Source organism: Neodiprion fabricii, chromosome 4, assembly GCF_021155785.1.
Source record: "Neodiprion fabricii isolate iyNeoFabr1 chromosome 4, iyNeoFabr1.1, whole genome shotgun sequence".
NCBI lineage: Eukaryota > Metazoa > Arthropoda > Insecta > Hymenoptera > Diprionidae > Neodiprion > Neodiprion fabricii.
Genome location: NC_060242.1, coordinates 19,206,251 through 19,226,306, shown reverse-complemented (window position 1 = coordinate 19,226,306; position 20,056 = coordinate 19,206,251). Strand labels below are relative to the sequence as shown.

The window sequence follows — 20,056 nt, the reverse complement described above, 5'->3', positions numbered from 1 at the left end:
GAGGGACTGGCAGTGGTGTGAATTATCGCCTCGTAACGAGACTTCCTTTGATTAATTTACACGACGATATCCGATTTCGAATTGAACTCGATAAGATCGGCAACTGAATTTCATTTTTTCTTTGCAGCTTGATTTGTGTGATTACGGTGTCCGAAGAATATCACATAAAAAATTTTGAAGCCGTGAAAGTTTCTGATCAGGTGTAATATACCGATAATACAGTTCATTTATGTTATAGTTACTAGAAAATTCTAAGGAGACTGTTATCGTTACAACAATGGTTCAAAAATTGTTTGATTTACCGGAAAGTGTTATATGATCAACTAATCAGCGTGGTCTATAGTTGTTAACTAAATTTTCTGGCTGTTGCAACGTGTGATTCGTTTTTTTAGTTTGCTACATTTTGAAAAGATGATAATCAAGAAGGATAAGTAACAGGTATTAGAACTTCTGCTTACAGCAAGAAAACTGATTTTTACGTTATATCGAAAACAATATTTTCCGGGCACTGGTAAAAGATGAAAATAGTTTATGAGGACTGAACAATGTTAACCACGAGTAGAAATTTCTCTCGGTTTACAGCAACGGAGAAAATGAGTCTCGACAATCGTTATTCGAACCGAAGCCAGCGCAACAATTCATGTCAGTTTGAAATACATAGCCATGCCCTTTAGGCTGCCCGATCCGCACGTGACTTGCAGCTCGAATGATCGAACGATAATTTCTAATCGACTTGCGGTACACTTTTGTGTACCGCATTAAGACGAATACGTCGTGTAATGTATAATATCGAAAGATGCGGTTCGTGACGGGGAATCGATCATCGAGGAGGAAGATTTTGAACGAGTGTAATATTCGTCTCGTGTTCAAGTATGGGTGCAGGAGTCGGGAAGTGGCTTCGGAAATTCGTTACGGAGGATAGACGGAGGACGCATTGACAAAGGCGTGTGAGAAGACCTCGGTCGGCATTTCAATGCAAACAATAAACATCTAGACGATAACGAGCATAGGAAGAGACGGCGAAAACAGTCAATTAGCCAGACTGTTAAGACGAGGTTAATTGGAGATGAAAGCCGACTCTTGAGCACACCACTCGCGTACACTGGCACCGATTGTTCAACGGGTTGAGGCTACTTCGAGATGATTCGAGCCGCTCGACGTTTTCCATGCAAAATACACACCGTCGCAAATCGCCCCTATCTGCGTTGAAAACTTCGCCTAGAAGTCGAAATTTTGGTCCACCTATTAATAGTTTCACCTTCAAATCCAGTTGCGGGGAAAACGGTTTGGCCTAAAAAGAATACTCGTAAAACTTTCCAATATTCCCGTTATTTCCCGGAAATAAGAAGTGTGGACAAAAGGATGTTTGTTTTTAGATAAAAAAAAACACAACTGAGATGTGAGTCAAACGATTTTACCTTGAGTCTGATTAGTAAGATTTTGAATGAAACTTATGATCATTGAACCAAGTTTCTCACGTCAGTTTCCATCTTATGGTCTAGCAAGAAAAATTCACGTTTTTGCAAATAACTCGGGAACGCAATCGATTTTTCCCAAAATCTCCGCAGCACCAGGTTAGGAAGAACCGAATCGATTCAAACCAAGAACTCTGAAATCGCTTGAAAATAACCTGAATTGTTAACTTATCGTTTAAAACTCAACGTTTAATTTTCGAAATAGTAATGCTAACGACGGCGGCGATCGTTCATTTTGACGACCACGAAGCGTTCGTCGCATCATCTCTTTGCCGCACCGCGCGTCACGAACGTCTTGTGAAGGGAATAAGGACTCTTGAGAGGAACTTGCCGCGGTAATGTTAAACTGCCGGCTCGTGGGCTGTTCGTCTACAGTTTTAACTCTCTGGCCTAGAATTGAGTTAACTGTACTTTAGATGGATCATAATTCTCTCCTCGGTCCCGGAATGAGTTATGCACACTGAACGGCACAGAGCCGAACTGAACCGTATAACCGACGCCGACGCCAGGCGCGTTAATAGTTGCCGACAAGTTTTAAGTGACACGGTCAAACGAAATCTTAACCCACTCCAATATCAGGCGACAACGTGTTCCTCGAATTGAACGAATTCCTACGATTAATTTGGGTCCCTGTAAATCACGGATTGATCGGATTTTTCGACACTTTGGTTAATGAGTATGCATATTGAAACGTGACAATAGTTTCCAAGTTATTTCGCTGATTTTTCTCGTAAATGAATTGTCCGCAAATTGTTTGACATCAATTTTTATCACCAGGCTCTTCATTTGATTGAAATCGATGTAGCTATGCTTGTATCGAACACATACCCTTGAAAATTCCATTTCACAGGGGATTCTTGCAGATATTGTACTGTATAAAAATAAAACGATTTTTTGTACTTAAAAAAACAAGAAACAAACTCATAACACTTCAGTTATTTTCAAGTCTTTAACTACATGGGTTAACTCGATCACCTTCAGTTTCACTTTTTGATCCTTGATTTTACAATTTGATTAAATAATTTTACATACGGGCTATTCCGCGTCAACCGGATCAGTCATCTCTCAGATATTTTTTTAATTTGGCATGTGGATTGTGTAAGGGGAGTTAGATTTTTGTGCCAAAGCGCGAATCTCATAATGCAAAATTCGATTTTTTATTAACAATAAAAAATTAGACTCCCATTTTTTTCAAAAATTCATAACTTCGGCAACAAATTAGATACAATTTTTTTTTTTTTTTCAAATTACGCGGAAAGCTCCATAGAATTTAAAAAAAAATACGAAATGGTAAAAAAAAGTTGTTATCAATTGTTTATTTAACAATTAATTTTTCAAAGATTTTTAAAACAGTGACCGACACGATCAAAAAATTTTTTTAAAATTCTGACATGTTCCTTGAACTGTACTACAACCTGTGAATTAATTCCAGAGGGGTGTTTTTCTTCGTTTTCGAGTAAAAAATCATTAAAGGTGTCGATGCGCATGAAATTGCGGCGCGTCGAGTCTCTACGTAATGGCGGGCGGCCGGTTGCCGTCCACCGCTACCCCGCGGCGGCGTCGCGGCGTTATTTTAGAGTCATTTTCACGATGTAGGACATGATTGAAAAATCTGAAAAAAATACTGTACCTTCACAAGGCCTGCTCAAAGCGATAAGTGAAGTTTCAAGAATGTGTTTTTCACCGTTTTTTTATTACAGAGATTCAAAATAACAGTTACGCACCACCAAATTTCGAATCTCTGTAATAAAAAAACGGTGAAAAACACATTCTTGAAACTTCACATATCGCTTTGAGCAGGCCTTGTGAAGGTACAGTATTTTTTTCAGATTTTTCAATCATGTCCTACATCGTGAAAATGACTCTAAAATAACGCCGCGACGCCGCCGCGGGGTAGCGGTGGACGGCAACCGGCCGCCCGCCATTACGTAGAGACTCGACGCGCCGCAATTTCATGCGCATCGACACCTTTAATGATTTTTTACTCGAAAACGAAGAAAAACACCCCTCTGGAATTAATTCACAGGTTGTAGTACAGTTCAAGGAACATGTCAGAATTTTAAAAAAATTTTTTGATCGTGTCGGTCACTGTTTTAAAAATCTTTGAAAAATTAATTGTTAAATAAACAATTGATAACAACTTTTTTTTACCATTTCGTATTTTTTTTTAAATTCTATGGAGCTTTCCGCGTAATTTGAAAAAAAAAAAAAAATTGTATCTAATTTGTTGCCGAAGTTATGAATTTTTGAAAAAAATGGGAGTCTAATTTGTTATTGTTAATAAAAAATCGAATTTTGCATTATGAGATTCGCGCTTTGGCACAAAAATCTAACTCCCCTTACACAATCCACATGCCAAATTAAAAAAATATCTGAGAGATGACTGATCCGGTTGACGCGGAATAGCCCATACCTAATTCCACGGAATGTGTGGGTAGAAATAAAGAAGGTGGATCGGCTTACGAGAGTAAAAGGAGAAACCGCTTCATCAAGTTATACGAAATTTTGTTATTCCGGTATTTATCTAATTTGCTAAAATTGCACCGAAAATAGAGTTTTTGGTATCACAAAAGCACGAGTTTCATTACGAAAAACCTTGCGACAGTATAAATAATCGAGGGGCACGTCATCACGCGAGGCAAGAACAGTAGTTACCGGCACGTGGCATATAATGGCCATGAAATAACATTTCAAGGTTATAATGCAGATACCATCTGAAATTGGTTTCGGTAATGCAAAAGCATGTGAGCAATTCTGGAGTTGAACAAACGATCAATTCATGGTTTATAAAACGATCACAAAAGAAAGAGAAAAGAAATAAATAACTAAGAAAGAAATAAAATCACACTGAGAAAAATTTCATTTGTTTTGGTGACTAAAGAATGGTACAGTTTCAATAACGGTTTAAATACCACTGCAGATAGTATGACAAGAAACTTTGGTAATATTAATTACTATTGAATGGCAGCGTCAAGCTTGTCTGTCTACTTAAGTGAATTTTATTAGTTAAATAAAGTTACAGCATGAATTTATCGTTTCATCAGCATCAATTTATCGCAACATTTGAAATAAAAAGTCACGCGAATGACCACAACGAAAGAGAATAGTAGAACGTAGTAGATAATTTTCTGGTCACAGCAACTAAATACATATACATTTTCTACCCATAACTACAATAGTTGTCAGTCGTGTTAAAGAACTGAAAAATAGTTGAACGAAAACTAGATCTAGGAGGAATTTTGCAACAATCACAACGTCCTGTACCGATCGTTCGATCGAGCCGCTTATTTAGGCTTTCGCGAGGCAGGCATCTCGGTTATTACAGACATCAACGATCGCGGCATTAAAATCGTGAGAGCACTGCCTGTCGGTGTTATTCTCCTGAATAAGGCTCGCCGAGGTCACCGTAGGCCAAATTTGGTGGAGAACGGAGAAAACAGCCCGCGGCTTGTTGGTCAATGAGTTTTGGCTCGGAACGACGCCGGCGAACCGGTCGCCGCCTGCGGGATGAAAGAAGGAGCAGCACGAAACGATATGCCCGTGCCTACCTGAGGCATAATAGTACCTGCGACCAGGCTTACACACATTGTGAGCAATGGCACTGACCGATAGCCATCCTCGTCATCCACAATCGGGATCCAGGCGGTCACCGAGTTTGTTGTCGCCATTATGCAACGGTCAACAACTTACATACCGTGTATTATACTTGCTGCATAATGCATTTCGATTCTGATTTGATGCACACGCGACAGGAAAAATCAACGATGTCAATTTCCAAGAGTGAATTATTACAGTGTTGCTCGAGGATCCGGGACTGATATTAATAATTGTACGATACGTAATCGCAATTTGTCGAACGACATTTGAGGATGTTTTGGATGTACAGTTAGGCGAAGAATTTATCAATACAAGAAGATTAGAATTGTGAAAATATGACTCCAGCTGATGAACGTTGTATACGTCCCAGCGAAAAAATTCCTGTGATTCGTGAAAATAATTTTAAACGTTGGATTTTAACTGTTGACACTACGTTATTGATGACGTCAGAGAAATCACCCTCGTTGATAGGTTTTTTACCGCGGAATCCATACAGATCTTCGGTTTTTAAAGAATAATAGATGATTTTATTCAGGAATTGATTCCCTAAAAATCGTCCGAAACAGATTGTGTTCTTGGTTTATCAATTGGTAGAAAAAAATCCAACACGTACAATCTTTATAATTTATAGATAACAGACTTTAGCTTTAGCAAGAAATACGTTACTGTTACTTAAAGTCTAGCTGAGTGAATTTATGAAAACTTCATTTATAAGTAAAATGAACTCTTGCTTGTCCGAATCGGATACGAAATATGGAGTTTTCGATGAATGAATTGTAGAAGAATGTGGAAAAGATAATAAGAAATTCTTAGCCAATCGTTCTTCCTCACTCGTCTGCGTTTCAGATTATTCTGTATTTGTATCCTAAAAAAATTATAACGGTCTGGACAATCATGTGAATCCCGATGCTGTTATTTCTTCTTTTGTTTCATTCTTCTCTCTTCCTGCAACTATTTATCTGTAGGTACCGGTACCTATAATAATATGTATGTGTACAACTGTTGTCCACTACAGCTGTCGTAATAAAGAATCCAAAGGCTGCATCTTCCTCGAGGACTGCGGCACATCCATCTAATTGCTTGTAAACCATCTAGGAAACTGTACATTAGCTGCAGGTGCATGATGCACACAGGTATATCTGGCAAAGTTGAAGCAGAGGCTACAGGTTAGGTTGGAATAAAAATATGTGTGGATCCACCGCTGCGTTGTGAATAAGAATACACTCAAAAAGAAGGACCGAATACAATTTAAAAAATCAAGATAAAAAACGTGAAAACACGCCGGCGAAGCCCTGTTGGATAAAAAGAAAGGGCTCGAGGCGGGTCGCTGGATGAAAAGGAAAAAGTAAGAGTAAAAACAACAACGAAAAAAAGGATAAAGCGAGAGAGAGAGAGAGAGGGAAGGAAGGATGGAAAGAGGCACGAAAAAAAGGACGAAGGAATGCGGTTACCGTAGATCGCGGACCAGTCCTGCACCGGCAAGATCCAACAGACCCTTCTGCAATGAACCAGAGGCAGGAGAGGAATAAAAAAGAATGAGAAAAAGTAAAAATAAAATTAAAGCATACATAAGGCGGGGAAAAAAATATCGCCAGGAGCCCGGCTCGCCATTCACTGTAAGCGAACAATTTTGTACCGATAAATTTTTCCCCTGTGAATATTATTGCTTGGCACAGGTGAGCACACTAGTTCTGGTGTTATGTATGCTTTTGAAAGAATTTATTGGTATTATATACACTGGAGTGAGAGAATAGAAGACAGAACGATTAAAAGACGAACCAGACCTTGTAATTGAGAACGCTTCGCCGTCATTCTAACAATAAGTAGGCATAGTTTATAAGCTAAGAATGATATAGATATACAAGATATAGACCAACTATTACTTCAAAAATGGAAAGTCATGAATTTGAGTTCCTGCCATGCAAAAAGGCGCAGTAGCTGTGCTGAATGGTCTTCAAAAGGGCTCTGAATAGGAGGTCACCAAAAGGGAAACCCATTCCAACCAACTTTTTTCGACAAATATTTTGGCTAGTGATACAAAGACCCCTGTTCCGTTGTTTCGTGAAATGGTAATTTTTCGGTGAAAGAAAAATATTGAAAACTTATATTTCATATCTTTCGAAAAATGTTACATTTTTTTTCTTCTCCGTATAGAATGCCCACTCGGTGAAACGCCGAAGCAGGTGTCTATTCATTTTTGCCCGAGAGTATGTCGTAATGATTCGTTGTCTTCGAATCGGGAGTCCGATGTGACTACGCACATAGACGTCTCTGAGTATCGGTGTATGACAGTGGTGATGACCGGGGATAGATGGTTGTCTTGAGATAAGACTGGACAAGGATATGAGTAGAAGAGTAACGTGTGCTTACGGTCTACTTACTGTCCACGTGAGTAATGTGACCGCGTCAGTCGGTCGAAGTCAGGCCGAAGTCCAGACCTCAGGGATCGTTGCATCTCTGCCGGTGCAGTCAGCGTTATACTCGTCTTCTCGGGGAGCGTGGGGGGATAATTTGCGTTTCCACTTAAACCGGTGTGCTGCGCACTCACAAATTACACCGTTTCTTGATATCTTGGTTCTGCCGCCGCGCAGAGCCCCTCGGGACACCTTGCACTTTGCACTGCCCTGAAAAAGACCTCCCACGTGCCGAAGAAGGAGAAGAGGAAGAAGAAGAAGAAGAAGTCGAAGAAGAAGAGTACGACGACGATGATAATGATGATGATGATGGTGATGATGGTGATGATGATGATGAAGGTGAAGAGTGGGTGACTTCTTCCCTCGCCTCTGCGTCTAGCCGTTCGCTTAATTGCGACTTTATCATTCATTAGGGAGTTCTGATGAAAATTGCAGCGGCAATTTGCGAAGGCTGGTTCCAATACTCTGCAGGATCGCCGACTGGCTCACGTAACCGATGCACCAGGAAACCTGCTCGCTCGTATAACGAGCGCCGATATCATGGACGCCCAGAGGATGGAGTGAACGTGCCAGTGGGTAACTGCCTCGAAAGTGGCCTTGACTCGTAACTCGCACTTCTGACGTCTGTAAAAGTAACCATATAACTCCTTTCCAGCCGCACGCGGAGACGGCGACGAACTTACGTCGAGAACTGTTGCTGCCTGTGCGTTAAGATGCTACGAGATTAGCGATTTTTGCGTCGTGCCAATTGTGAAACGGTTCCCTCGATCTAAGATCCGACATCAAAAACTGAATTTTATTATGCGATGATAAATTCTGTACCCATTATAGTCTCATACCTCGTGTATTATATACGTGTGTTCGGTTCTTGTTTTATACCTTCGGGTAAAACAAAGACCAGGGGCTGAACAATGGCATACCACAAACAACAAATACGGTCACAGACTCCACAATACCCTGGAAGCGTTTCGCACAACGCCATTATACCGAGTTCGCTGTTAAACTTTGAATTGAGATCACATTGAAAAGACCCCAATTACAAACTCGCCGCGCTTGTTCAACAAATTAATTTCGATTCGGCTAAGCCTGGTAGATCGATTACCGTGATGACAGTCAAATTTATTCAAGTTCGATGTAATACTTCGTGTGATCGTTTGTTTTGTCTCCGTTTTTTATCACTAATTGCAAGAGGAGAACTACCGTAATTTTTAAATTTACCAAGCTCAAGATTATCCCCGAGGCAGTGATAATGTCTAATTTAAAATTCATGATTCAATGCTCCAGATGAAACGCGCGATGATGCACGATTCGAGCGTCATTTGGTAGATTGTAATGTAATTGAATAAGCCCGCTATTCATTCCCAGTAGGTATACCCTATCAGCGACACGGTTCGGCTGGGCGACCGTTACGCTGCTGGGTATCTAGGAGTTTTTATTAGTCACAGCCGGTGTGTATCGCTGGATCCTCGACAATGTGACATCGCCGAAAAAAAACCATATGACCGGATAAGGGGCATTAGCTGCACCCCCAAGGAAACTCCATTGGTCCGGGTACCTACAAATGGATTCGAGCCATTCACTGTACTGTACTATACATAGTTTTGAACTAGCTGCGAATGGGACTCGTTCGGAGCTTTCAAACGAGCTTTAACAGTTTCCCCACAATTTGATATTCTTTCATATTTTGATTTTTGTTTTCAGCGGAGTCTGACATTTCGACATTCGCGTCCCGCAAGGATCACTACCATGGCAGAAACGACGTCAAAGCGAAGCTATTCACGGCTGATACAAGGCCAAAGATCCTGAGGGAGCTTTACGAGGCCGCGGCTGTCGTAGCTGTCAGAAGTCTGGACTCGATAAGTCGGGATGGCAGGAACAACTCGACGGACATGTACCTCTGCACACCTGTGCTGGGCAAGAAACGCGTCGATCAGAGTCTGGAAATCGAGTCCAGAGTGGTGAGTTATCCTCATTCCTGTTACCTTCCGAGTCCTGTTACCGGTTAAAATCGGGTCAACTTCCGCGGGACTGTAAACATACACACACGTAGCGATCATTCACCGGTTTCCGAATGAGAACCACAAAAATAAGAGGAGAGTCCGGTCTGGCAACGCCGGAATTCCTCCTACTCCTACCACCACAACGTGCTCATGGGGTTTCTCGTCTCCGTCAGAGATCTTGGGCCTGGCGCTGGTGTGGGTACAAACAGCGATTTATACAGGGTGTCGCACAAATCCGATTCTCTACGTGACTAGTTGTTTCATCCCGTTTTACAACTCTAGGAAGAGTGAGAGAGAGTGAGGGAGAGAGGGAGGGAAAATGCAGAAAGCTGTTAGATTAACACGCGCGTGACGAAAGTCGGCGGGGAAGTAAATATTCACAGCGGAGATCCGGTGACGCTGATTCATTTCCTGGACACGAAGTAGGCACTCCCTGGGAATTGAATTTTTTGAAGTAAGAACGTGGTGTGGTACCTGTGCCTCGGTCAGGTATGCCGTATTAATCCTTCATGCGGCCTTCCTGGGAATTAGATCTTCAGCGGTGGTCCTTTGCTTTACCTGCTGCTGGCAGCGGCGTTAATGGGCTGAACGGGTTGGAACTGAAGTACGTTTCGTTGCTGGAATTACGACTATCTACCTGTTGCTTCTAGCGACGGATTGGAACGGACGCTGAATGCGTTCAAGCAAAGCTTCACTGGGACGCGATTGGAGGGATAGACGACCTTGAAGACGCGAATACGTTCGAAGCTGATTCAAAAGCATCAACGATCGCGTTCATCTCTGTACTGCGTAAATGTCTCCCCTGCTATTGTGAGATCGCCTTAATGGTCTCGAGGATCCACAGTATAACCTTCGCGCAGTGGTTCCACAGGGCTTCGCTTTCACTATTCGGGCCTTTTTCACTGACTGAGCAGTAGCCTTGAGGCCTTTGTGCGCCAAAATTTATGTTCGGATAAGCATCGTCATTCATCTTTACTTTCGTAAATGTCTCTATTTTTTCTTTTTCTGTTAGTGGGTGGTTGTAATGCTTGAACGTCGGCCTGATTTGCATGATTTTATTCTTCATACCGAGAACCCCGGGGTTTCGACCACTTCTTGATTGGTCCGTGCCTTGAATTTTGCATAAATTATGTAAGTTGTTGGTAGGCGGATCGGTTTGACTGTATTTTTGAACTTACCGAGAGAACGAGATAACGAAGACGCGGCTTAACAAGTGAGATAGCTGCATGACACAACACTCGGACCCAGATCTCATCGCGGCAACCAGCCAGGCTGATAAAATACCAGGCATAAAAGAACCAGTCCTGAAACATAATCTGCTCTCTGACTAGATTCCACTAGATCTAATTACCTGCAAGATAACATCACGGGCAATAGCAATTCTTCGGCGAGTCTCGATCGGCTAGCTCGTGTCGATGAGCGACAGCTGCGTTCTTCCGGTTCAATAACCATCTAATCCCTCTTACTCTAAAATACGCTTAATAATTTTTACACTGTCATAATGCATGCCGGACAGTTGTTCAGCGTCAAATTTTATCCGAGTGGGTTCCGACCCCAAAGTTTCATCCGTCAACAACCTGACCATTGATCGGCAGGTTGCGTTATCTACACTAAACGTTATTCAATCGTTCATTTCAGCCGGCTGCCATCGAAGACTTGCGCAGATGGACGTCGACGGAAGCCCTTGGCGACGTTACCGTACCTCCGGATTGTATGTCAAGGATCCTTACCGATGCAACTGACGACGATGCCGTTGACCACAAGCTCCCGAGCCCGGAAGAACAAGTGCAAGCTGTCGCCCTGAGGTGAGTGCAGTATCTCAACCCAACTATGTTCCAAAACACCCTCTACTATTGAATATACTCGAGGTAACAAGCGACTGATTCGGTACACTAATAAACGTTCGTTTAACAGATTCCCAGCTGAAGTTGTCGCCGTCGACGTCAGCGGAAGGGGCTTCGAACGAATGTCCATTAGACGACGGTCCCTTCTTTCGCCGGCTGGACAAGAGAGCAATGAAGTTGCCGTAAAGCGAAGATCCCGACCCAGGAGACCGAGAGGCAAACGGCGGAACACCATCGCCGGTATCGACCATAAGGAAATCCGTCAGGCGATAGGAGGGCAAGTATTAATAGTAGTATGTCCCTATATTGAAAGAGCACCCTCTGACTTATTAGTTCTCACCCCTGCGCTTTATTTCAATAGGGAAACGGCGACGGAGGGTCTGGAAGAAGAGGAAGCATCGCCAGCGGCGAGTTCACGGGCGCACAGATCGGCGAGTACGGACCTCCTTGGCTCGAAAAAAGAGTCGCCGTCGGAGAAGAAGTCGCACTTCAACACGCTGAAGGCCTGGGGAATGTCACGACTGAAGTTGATCAGTCCAAAGTCGAGTCAGAACGTACAGGACTCAGGCGTTGGGGGCGGATCGAGCCGCTCGGAGGAGCATGATCAGTCGGCCGAGGAGAAGCAGTCCGGCTCTCCGGAGGAGGTCAACATCTACGAGACCGTGACGATGCGGAGGAGGAAGGAGAAGTTCCATGAGCGCAAACCCAGCTCGTCGAGCTCAAGCGGAAAGAGCACCTCCAGCATCCCTGTATCTGCACCTCCGGTCGAACGTCAGGCCAACGTTAAGCTCAGAGAGAGCGCCGCTCAGCGCAGGGAACGCCGCAAAGGCAATCGCGAAGACGCTCCGCACTCCAGCTCTGGAAACTGGAGCGCCTCTTCGGAGAGCGGTAGAGCCAGCATCGGAAGCGAAACCACAACGACCACTCATCCGCCGAGGTACAGGTAGTTTCATTCTCTACAGAAAAACATCAAACTTTGGTAACCCTCGAAGACTTGGGGTACACCAAAAAAGTTCCTGGTTTAGCCTCGCAAGGATAACTCTCACACTGATAGTTACATTCCAATTCTTTTTGACGGTTCACCCTCAACACTTCAGGGCTAACACTCAACCTTAGGCAGGAGAACTCCAAAATTTGATGTTTAGAACCAACCGTTTTTGAGGATAGATCCTCAAGTTTAACTCTAATCGATCGTTGAGGGTGAATTTCATCCCAGACATTTTCCAAACTTCTCGTAGAATTCGGGAACAGACTTTCATAGATTTTTTATACCAAAACAATGCTGTAAAAAAAAACTTTAAATCCGTAAAATATTTCACCATTTTACCTTAACTTTGCCGATGTTTGACAACATTTAAACAATCAATTTTGGTTGAGGAAACTGTGAGAGTTTTTCTTTACGATTCTTATCCAATGACTAGATATCTTTTCAGACTTTTAGAACTCACGGTTGAAGCAGGATATCACTTTTTTGGAGCTAGGGTGAATTTCACCCTGTGTGACCGTTACGCGATTCTACCGAGGTCTAACCTATTAGGGTTAAGACTAACCCTCGAACTCATGATCACCCAAATGATTGCGATGTTTCACCCTCAATATGTTAGGGCTAATACTCTACTTTATACATGATAGCTCCCAGATTTCATTGTTATGACCAATTGTTTATAAAGTTACACCCCCAACTTTGCAAATAAGCCTGAAGTGTAATGGTTGTACCTAACTGTTTGCAAAAGTAAATCCGCAACTTTTAAAATAAATCCTCAACATTTAGGGTGGTTTTTCCCGTCAAATTCTCCGGAGCTAAACTCACGATCGGTTTTTCGTTTTCAATTCCAGGTCAACGACCACCGCTTCGATCGGAACTTCGTCAACGTCGTTGAGCCATGTCAGACGTCCGAAGGGAAGGGATACTTCGGCATCATCCTCAGTCACCTCGGAGGGAACTCTGACTCCGGATATAATCCACGACATAACCGCCGTACCCTTTTCCGACGACGGTGAAAACTCCTCGGTTTACTCATGCGACACCGAAGGTTACTACACCTCTTTCCACGTTGATTCCGGGCTCAAGACTCTTAGGGAGGAGGAATCCCTGCCCCAAAGTCCGCTCACCAAGTCTTGCGACCTCAGCCCAGAACTCGCTTCTCCCGTTGCCGAAAATGAATACGAACTGTTTGGCAGGGGTTCCACCTCCACCACCACTAGTTCGGCCGGCACCGTTTGCACCACTCTTCTTGCGCCACCTCCTCCGGAACGAAAGTCCAGCTTGACGGTCGTGGCAATGGTAAGATATCGTCAATTCACGTTGTTAGAGTGTCTTTGTCAGATCAAGTTTCTGTAACTCGACATGTATTATGAATTCAATTGAATACCAGGCTGGACAACGATAAAAAGTGTAGGAATCCACGGTATTCTTACTCTTTAAAGAATGGTGGACACAATGAAGAAATAACATTCATTTTGGTAATGAATTGACTTGTTTTTGTCGAATTCAATCACTAGAAGTTTTTCAAAGTGTTCTTTTCAAGTCTAAGATTCGGGTTATTATGTTCGAAATCGTGGATTAAATTAAATATGGTGAATGCGCTCGTTTCGTATTATTATAATAAATTATTGATTCCCCTATGAAATTGTGATGGTTGAGAATCTACCTATGCAAACTTTGAAACACCTATTTCTTTTATGTAAACATTGACTTTTCGGAAGCTGTTTAATGGAGTTTTTCTTTTATTGTGACCCTGAAGTTCACAAATTCGAAAATATGATTCTTCTGGTTTCACTATCTACCATCGCAAAATTCAAAATACTGATCAAGTGAATTGATCTCCTGGTTTACCACGCTACAATTTCGTAATTTCAAGTTCAAATTCATGGCCAATATCCCAAAAATTCCTCGAACAGAATTTTCCGCATGTATTTTCAACATTTTTCACCGTTCTCAGGTTCATGGTCAGAACCAAAACGGTGGCCAGTCGCCAGACAGCGGCCACAACACGTCGTCGTCGCCAGTGGAGTCGGCGTCAAGCCCAGCGTGCACGGGTCGGTCATGTTCGGAGTTCGAGTACTCGGAGTCGAGTGATTTGGAGGGCTGCGAGCGAGTAGAAAGGATCAGGTCAAAAACGGCGATAAACGTCAGCCGTATACCATCGATGTGCGTGATAACGCCGCCAGGTTCGGACGACGAGACATCGAAAGACGGAGAGGCCTTCAGAGGGCGGATGGAGCTGGGCTCGGTGCTGATGTCGGCGACGGTCGGTACCTCGAAGATGGAGGTGATAAACGGGCAGGACAAGAATCCCTACGCCACCGTCCAGACGGTCCTACCGCATGAAAAGGCAGGCGAAAATTCCTGCAGACGGATTTCCCAAAGCTCGCATAATCCCGCGGCGGGCTCGTCGAAGGTCAGTCCGCTCAGCGGCGTCCTGGGCAAGCTTCGGTGCGTTCTTCCCGGAGGAGGGAAGAAGACCTCGGCTGCAACGACCAAGACGGGAACCGCAGCCCAGCCGGACCCGGCCAATCCAGACTCAGGCGACTATGTCACCATAGCCGATGTGAGGAATAACAACAACAAGCGGTCCGATCACTCGTCCACTCTTGTCCGCGCTCCCCAGCCTGCCGTGACCTACGCCAATGCCGATCTCTTCAAAAAGGACGCCGAGTACGTCAGTCTTAGTGACCTTCCCAGGAAGCAAGACTCTTCCTTGGAGCGTAGGAGGCAGGGTGCCAGGGTCACCCTTGACTCGGAGGGCAAGGTCGTTTACTCCTCGGACAGCCTCAAGAGGCGGAAGGGCGCTCATACCACCTTCAATCCGGGTAAATTGTGAATTGTTTCGGTAGTTACTCGGCATATTGCGTTTCAGGGATCGTACCTGTTTTCATCGCTTGCCAAATATCTACAGTAGGGTGTGCGGGAAAAAATCGATGTTTTTTTATCCGTTGCATCCGGCATTAGAAGTTAATTTGGGGTAAAAAAAAAGATTTCTAGTAGGAGAGCTCAAAAAAAAAATTATTTCGAACGGCGCATTGCATTTTAAGATTTCCCATAAGAATAACACAGGAAAATATTGAGACTTCTAAATGCGGGAGTGCAACTTTCCAGAAAAAAATCGCACAGAAACGCCATTAAGATATTCGTATAGAGAATCGAATTCCCTACAAAAAACGTTATACAAAAAATTAGCTCAGAACAACCATTCAAATGACATCGCTGTCTGAAGTTGAATTTTATTATTTAAAGATGTTCTGTCTGTACAATCCCAGACAAAAACTGTATTCGATGAGAATTTTCGTACTTCGTGACTCAATTAAAATCTGAAAAAAATCGACAACATTTGGCATGACACGAATAAAAATAATCAACAATAATATTGCCCAAAAGTTATTGACAAATTGTTAAAAAAAAATATTTGCAATAACTTTCGAATGAAAAATGCTCACTTTTGATTCGTACAAGAAAAAAACAGCGGTCACTGGAAAGTTATTGCAAAATTGTTTTTTTATGTTATTTATGTATATTTATGTATATTTTCCTATGTTATTCTTATGGGAAATCTTAAAATGCAATGCGCTGTTCGAAATAATTTTTTTTTGAGCTCTCCTTCTAGAAATCTTTTTTTTTACCCCAAATTAACTTCTAATGCCGATGCAACCGAAAAAAAACATCGATTTTTTCCTGCACACCCTAATCTACAGTAACCATCCCAGAAAGGGGTTGCACAGTATTCGACATCTCTATTGGAATCAGTATGAAAACGAGGGAAAATATCTGCAATTTGAAATTTGACTCCGATTGCGGTATCGATTTTACGCTTGCATACTGTCGATTTGGTTCAATTAATTCTGAGACTTTCAATGTCATTTTTACTAACCATTTCAATAAATTCAAACTACCGTGTTGTGTTTGAAATGTGCATTCGAGAATTGAATGTAATATTCAATCAAAAGAAAATATTCATAAAGGCAATATTCAATCAAGAACTATCTTGAATATTTCAATCGATTGAAGAATTCGTTAACGCGATAATGTAATACATTTTGTGAAATTTTTGAAATCTCACCAAGGTCATCAAAATGACGTGATAGCTGTTGAAATCCCACGAAATCAATTCTGACGGAATAAAATATGTAGGAATTTCTTCAAATCTCATAACCTTTGAATCGCGTAATCTCTCTCGAAGTGTAATCGTTATCGTCGAATGTTTTGCAAGTCCAATCAACATTCGTTTAAATATCTTGTAAATTTTTGACAATCTTCCGAATAGTCGAAGTAATTATGTAAGAGTGGTATGAACTCTGAAATCCGTGATCTTACGTCGTGTACTTGGTAATTTTAGGGCCCTTCGTGAAGGAAGGCGTGTCCCCGACGACTTCGCCGCTGTTGCATCGAGCCCAGGCGACGGTGCGAGCGGTGAATCGAGACCTGTCGATACGAGGTCGAGAAACAACGGACTGTCCGGAAAGATCGACGCCGCCGATGTCACCGCAGCTGGGGAAATTGATAATCAGAGCGCCAAAGAGCCCGGAGAGAGCGGCGAGTCCGAACTACGTAAGGACGCCGAGCACCGTTGTGGGACCCACGAGCCCCACCAGCCCCCAGAAACATTTGAGAGGAGCCTACGTCAACGTGCAAGGCGAAGAAGGTAAGCGGCCTTCGACGCAAGTAGCCAATACGAGCGCTCCAAACGATCGCGAATCGGCAGCCGGGGCCGAGGAAAAGCCAAAGGCGTTGCTGCGTCCGATTAGCAACCGGGTGAACCGGAATAGGGATAAGTTTTCCGACGGTTTAGAGAAGCTACGACCAAGCGGAACGACCCCGAAGCTTGTCAGAAAACTGCTGATATCGGATTTCGACACACCGAACTTTTGCCGGAAGTCAGGGTCAATTCAGGAAAAGGAAAACGTGGCGAATTTCAGCGAGAAATCAAAGTTCATCAACTCTGAGTCCCCGGAAATAAACGCGGATCACGTCGCCACGCCGCCGGTCGGCGATAACCCCGATACACCAAAGCTCGACAGGTCCGATCGTAAAATAAAACGCAGCGAAAGCTATCGCATGGCTAACAGCCCGATTATGTTCATCAAAAAGCTATCCATTAACTCCGAAAAGTCTTCCAAAATATTTAGAACACCCTCCGAGGAGCTACAGGAGGATCTCATCAACGAACGCATCAACTATCCCGAAACTGTATCTAGTCCCGAACCACCCAATCATGATCCTTTCGATGTCGATATCAAGCCCAAACTCGCCGTTTCCGCGACTCCGACGAGCCCAAGACCGAGAGCTCAGGACCTCGAACCAGCTCGAGTACTAAAGTACGCTGGAAATGATACAGAAATTTGGTAAACGCGTGATACTGTCAGTGTGTCAAAGTTAGGAATCGCTAAGGAACAGTTGCAGATATCGGGAAATAATCTGCAGGTAATTTTATCTTTAGGCAAGAAAACGGCAGTTTTTAGTCACGAAATAATGTGAAAATGCATTAAGTATATCTGTGCAAAACCAATATGGAACATCGTGTTTGTTACCTTTCTCGGAAGAGATGAAAGCAAGAGAGTGCATGAAATTTTTCGAATAAGGAAAGTCGGAGAATTCTGGTTTCAGATAGTTTAAATACTAAAGCTACCCTGAGTTACGGACATTGACTGGAGTGCATTGGAATTTGCCAGCGGCGATAAGTGCGATCGGGAAGTAACCTCGATAGCAACGCGAGTGGAATATTCCCCTTTGATTACTGACTCGTTAAAACAAACAACCCCAGCAAAGAGCGAGCAGAGTATTTTTCGCGCGATATCGTTATCTGTTGCGCTCTTGAGTCATGTATATACACATTGTATGCCACTCGATTTACAAAGCGAGTTATATATAACGAGCGAGATTAGAAGTTTTCCGAGAATCCTTTACAATGCGACGCAGAACCGTGATTCCCTTCTAGTTTATCGGTTCGCCGATATTCGTCCATGTAAATTCCGTGCAAAGAATCTATTCCCGATAAACATGGCCGCCGCTGACCCGCTTCGCATTTTAATGTGGCTTTAAAATAATTTCTAACTAACAAAAACTGTCGGGAGCTGTTTCACAAGGAACAAAATGATGGCAAGAATAGTTAGACCACCATTTGACTTTCAGCGAGAGCCGTAGAGTTCAGGATTCAGCCGGAGAAGTTCAGATCACTAAAATATTAGGCAAAAAACGGCTTGGGACAGAATGTGGGTATTAATAATGCGCGATATATCGACCCTCGGGTTTTTCCGAGAACCCGTTAAAAGCGATACGCATTGAAAGCAAGTCAAGGGCCATTCCGTATCAGGGGCAAGAGAACAAGGAAACAAATGTTGAATGGAGCTAGCCAGGGTAAAGATTGTTTAAAAGTGAGCCGGGGGTCGTTAATACTGCACACGCAGTATTAAAAGCTGACTCAATAGTCGGCCCGGTTGCATCAGGCTGTTTATAACCCCCCAGACGGCCGGGGTCACGTGACCACGTCGAAACAACAGTCATTACACCACGCGAGAACAAAGTCCCAATGTGCGGCGTTACCGATGTTGTGGCGGTGGTCCAGCGATTAGCTCGATGTCGGACAGTAGAACAAATACAATCGAATTTTCCAATCTTGAAGTGACGCAGTAATTCGAAACGATAGAACAATACCTGTGTAAAAATTCATGAGACGACCTGAAACGACGAACAAGAAGTGGGGAAAATGTGGAGGAACAAATATTTCTTATCGCTGATGATGGGTGGGAGGGGGAGAAAATTGGAATGAGTAGAAGCCGCGTTATCAGTTGACACGTCTTTCAAATACTGGTTCTCTGCTAGACAAACGGTCGCCGGGAAACCAGTCATCTTCAGATTGCCTTGGTGGCCGGTCGTCCGGCCGACGCGGGACTCGAACATCTTGATCATGCTCGCGAGGCATCTCCTATTCTTTGCAGCGCGAAGACCCCGTAAGTTTTTGAATAAAAAATCAGATTATAGGTCAGATTGACAGTACCATAAATAGTCGTTTATTACAATTATACTTTGTGGTGAGATACCCGTTACCTTGTACAACTTGCTCATCGAGTGAAATAACTAAGGCCAAAATAAAAAAAAAAATACCACCCATCAAGCTTGTATCGTCGAGGATAACTGGAAGCGACACGTTCTATGAGGTAAAATTGAAAAAGAAAGAAAATAAAATCATCATTTATCACGCGCGAAAACAAATTCTAACAAAGTCGGTGACTCGTCGAAGTTCAACAGACGATCAATAATCTTTGTTTCTACTTTATTAAACGGAAAAGGCAATGTCCTGGAAATTCTAGCAACCGTATTTTCGAGATTTCGAAAATTTTCTGTACCCGTTTCTTCTTGAGCGTGTCAGTGCTTTGTGTCGAAACAGCATGAATGCTTGTCATTTCATTCAAGACTTATAACGATCTGAATCAAAATCCACTTTTTACCTCTTTTTGAGTTTAACTCGAAACAAGTAGCGATTTTCGAATGATCTTGATTTATTTCAAGTTAAACGTGCTTTCTGATTCTCAAACGTGTCGATTTTCCGACTTTGATCAATGATGACCAGCGATTCTTTACATTCTCTGACTACTGTTTGGCATGAAATTTGCTTTTCAACTATTGAAACGATCAATTCTCTGAATTCGATGACTGATTATCGTTTGCACATACCGATGTTCCGATTCAATCGACACAAAATCCTAATTTTCTTTGTCAATTTAAAACTTGA

General features: G+C 42.9%; 1 protein-coding gene across 3 annotated transcripts in view; it reads left to right on the top strand.

Annotated features, from left to right (window-relative positions):
- LOC124180511 overlaps nt 1-20,056 on the top strand; it is a 57,716-nt gene that overhangs the window by 27,071 nt on the left and 10,589 nt on the right. For 2 of the 3 annotated variants that reach the window (XM_046566129.1, XM_046566130.1), the window contains exons 2-8: nt 9,188-9,444; nt 11,125-11,291; nt 11,401-11,607; nt 11,692-12,273; nt 13,167-13,614; nt 14,273-15,143; nt 16,664-16,969. In XM_046566129.1, coding sequence (XP_046422085.1) covers nt 9,188-9,444; nt 11,125-11,291; nt 11,401-11,607; nt 11,692-12,273; nt 13,167-13,614; nt 14,273-15,143; nt 16,664-16,969 — 2,838 coding nt within the window. The remainder of the gene's footprint in view (nt 1-9,187; nt 9,445-11,124; nt 11,292-11,400; nt 11,608-11,691; nt 12,274-13,166; nt 13,615-14,272; nt 15,144-16,663; nt 16,970-20,056) is intronic. The other variant, XM_046566132.1, reaches the window with a different exon arrangement.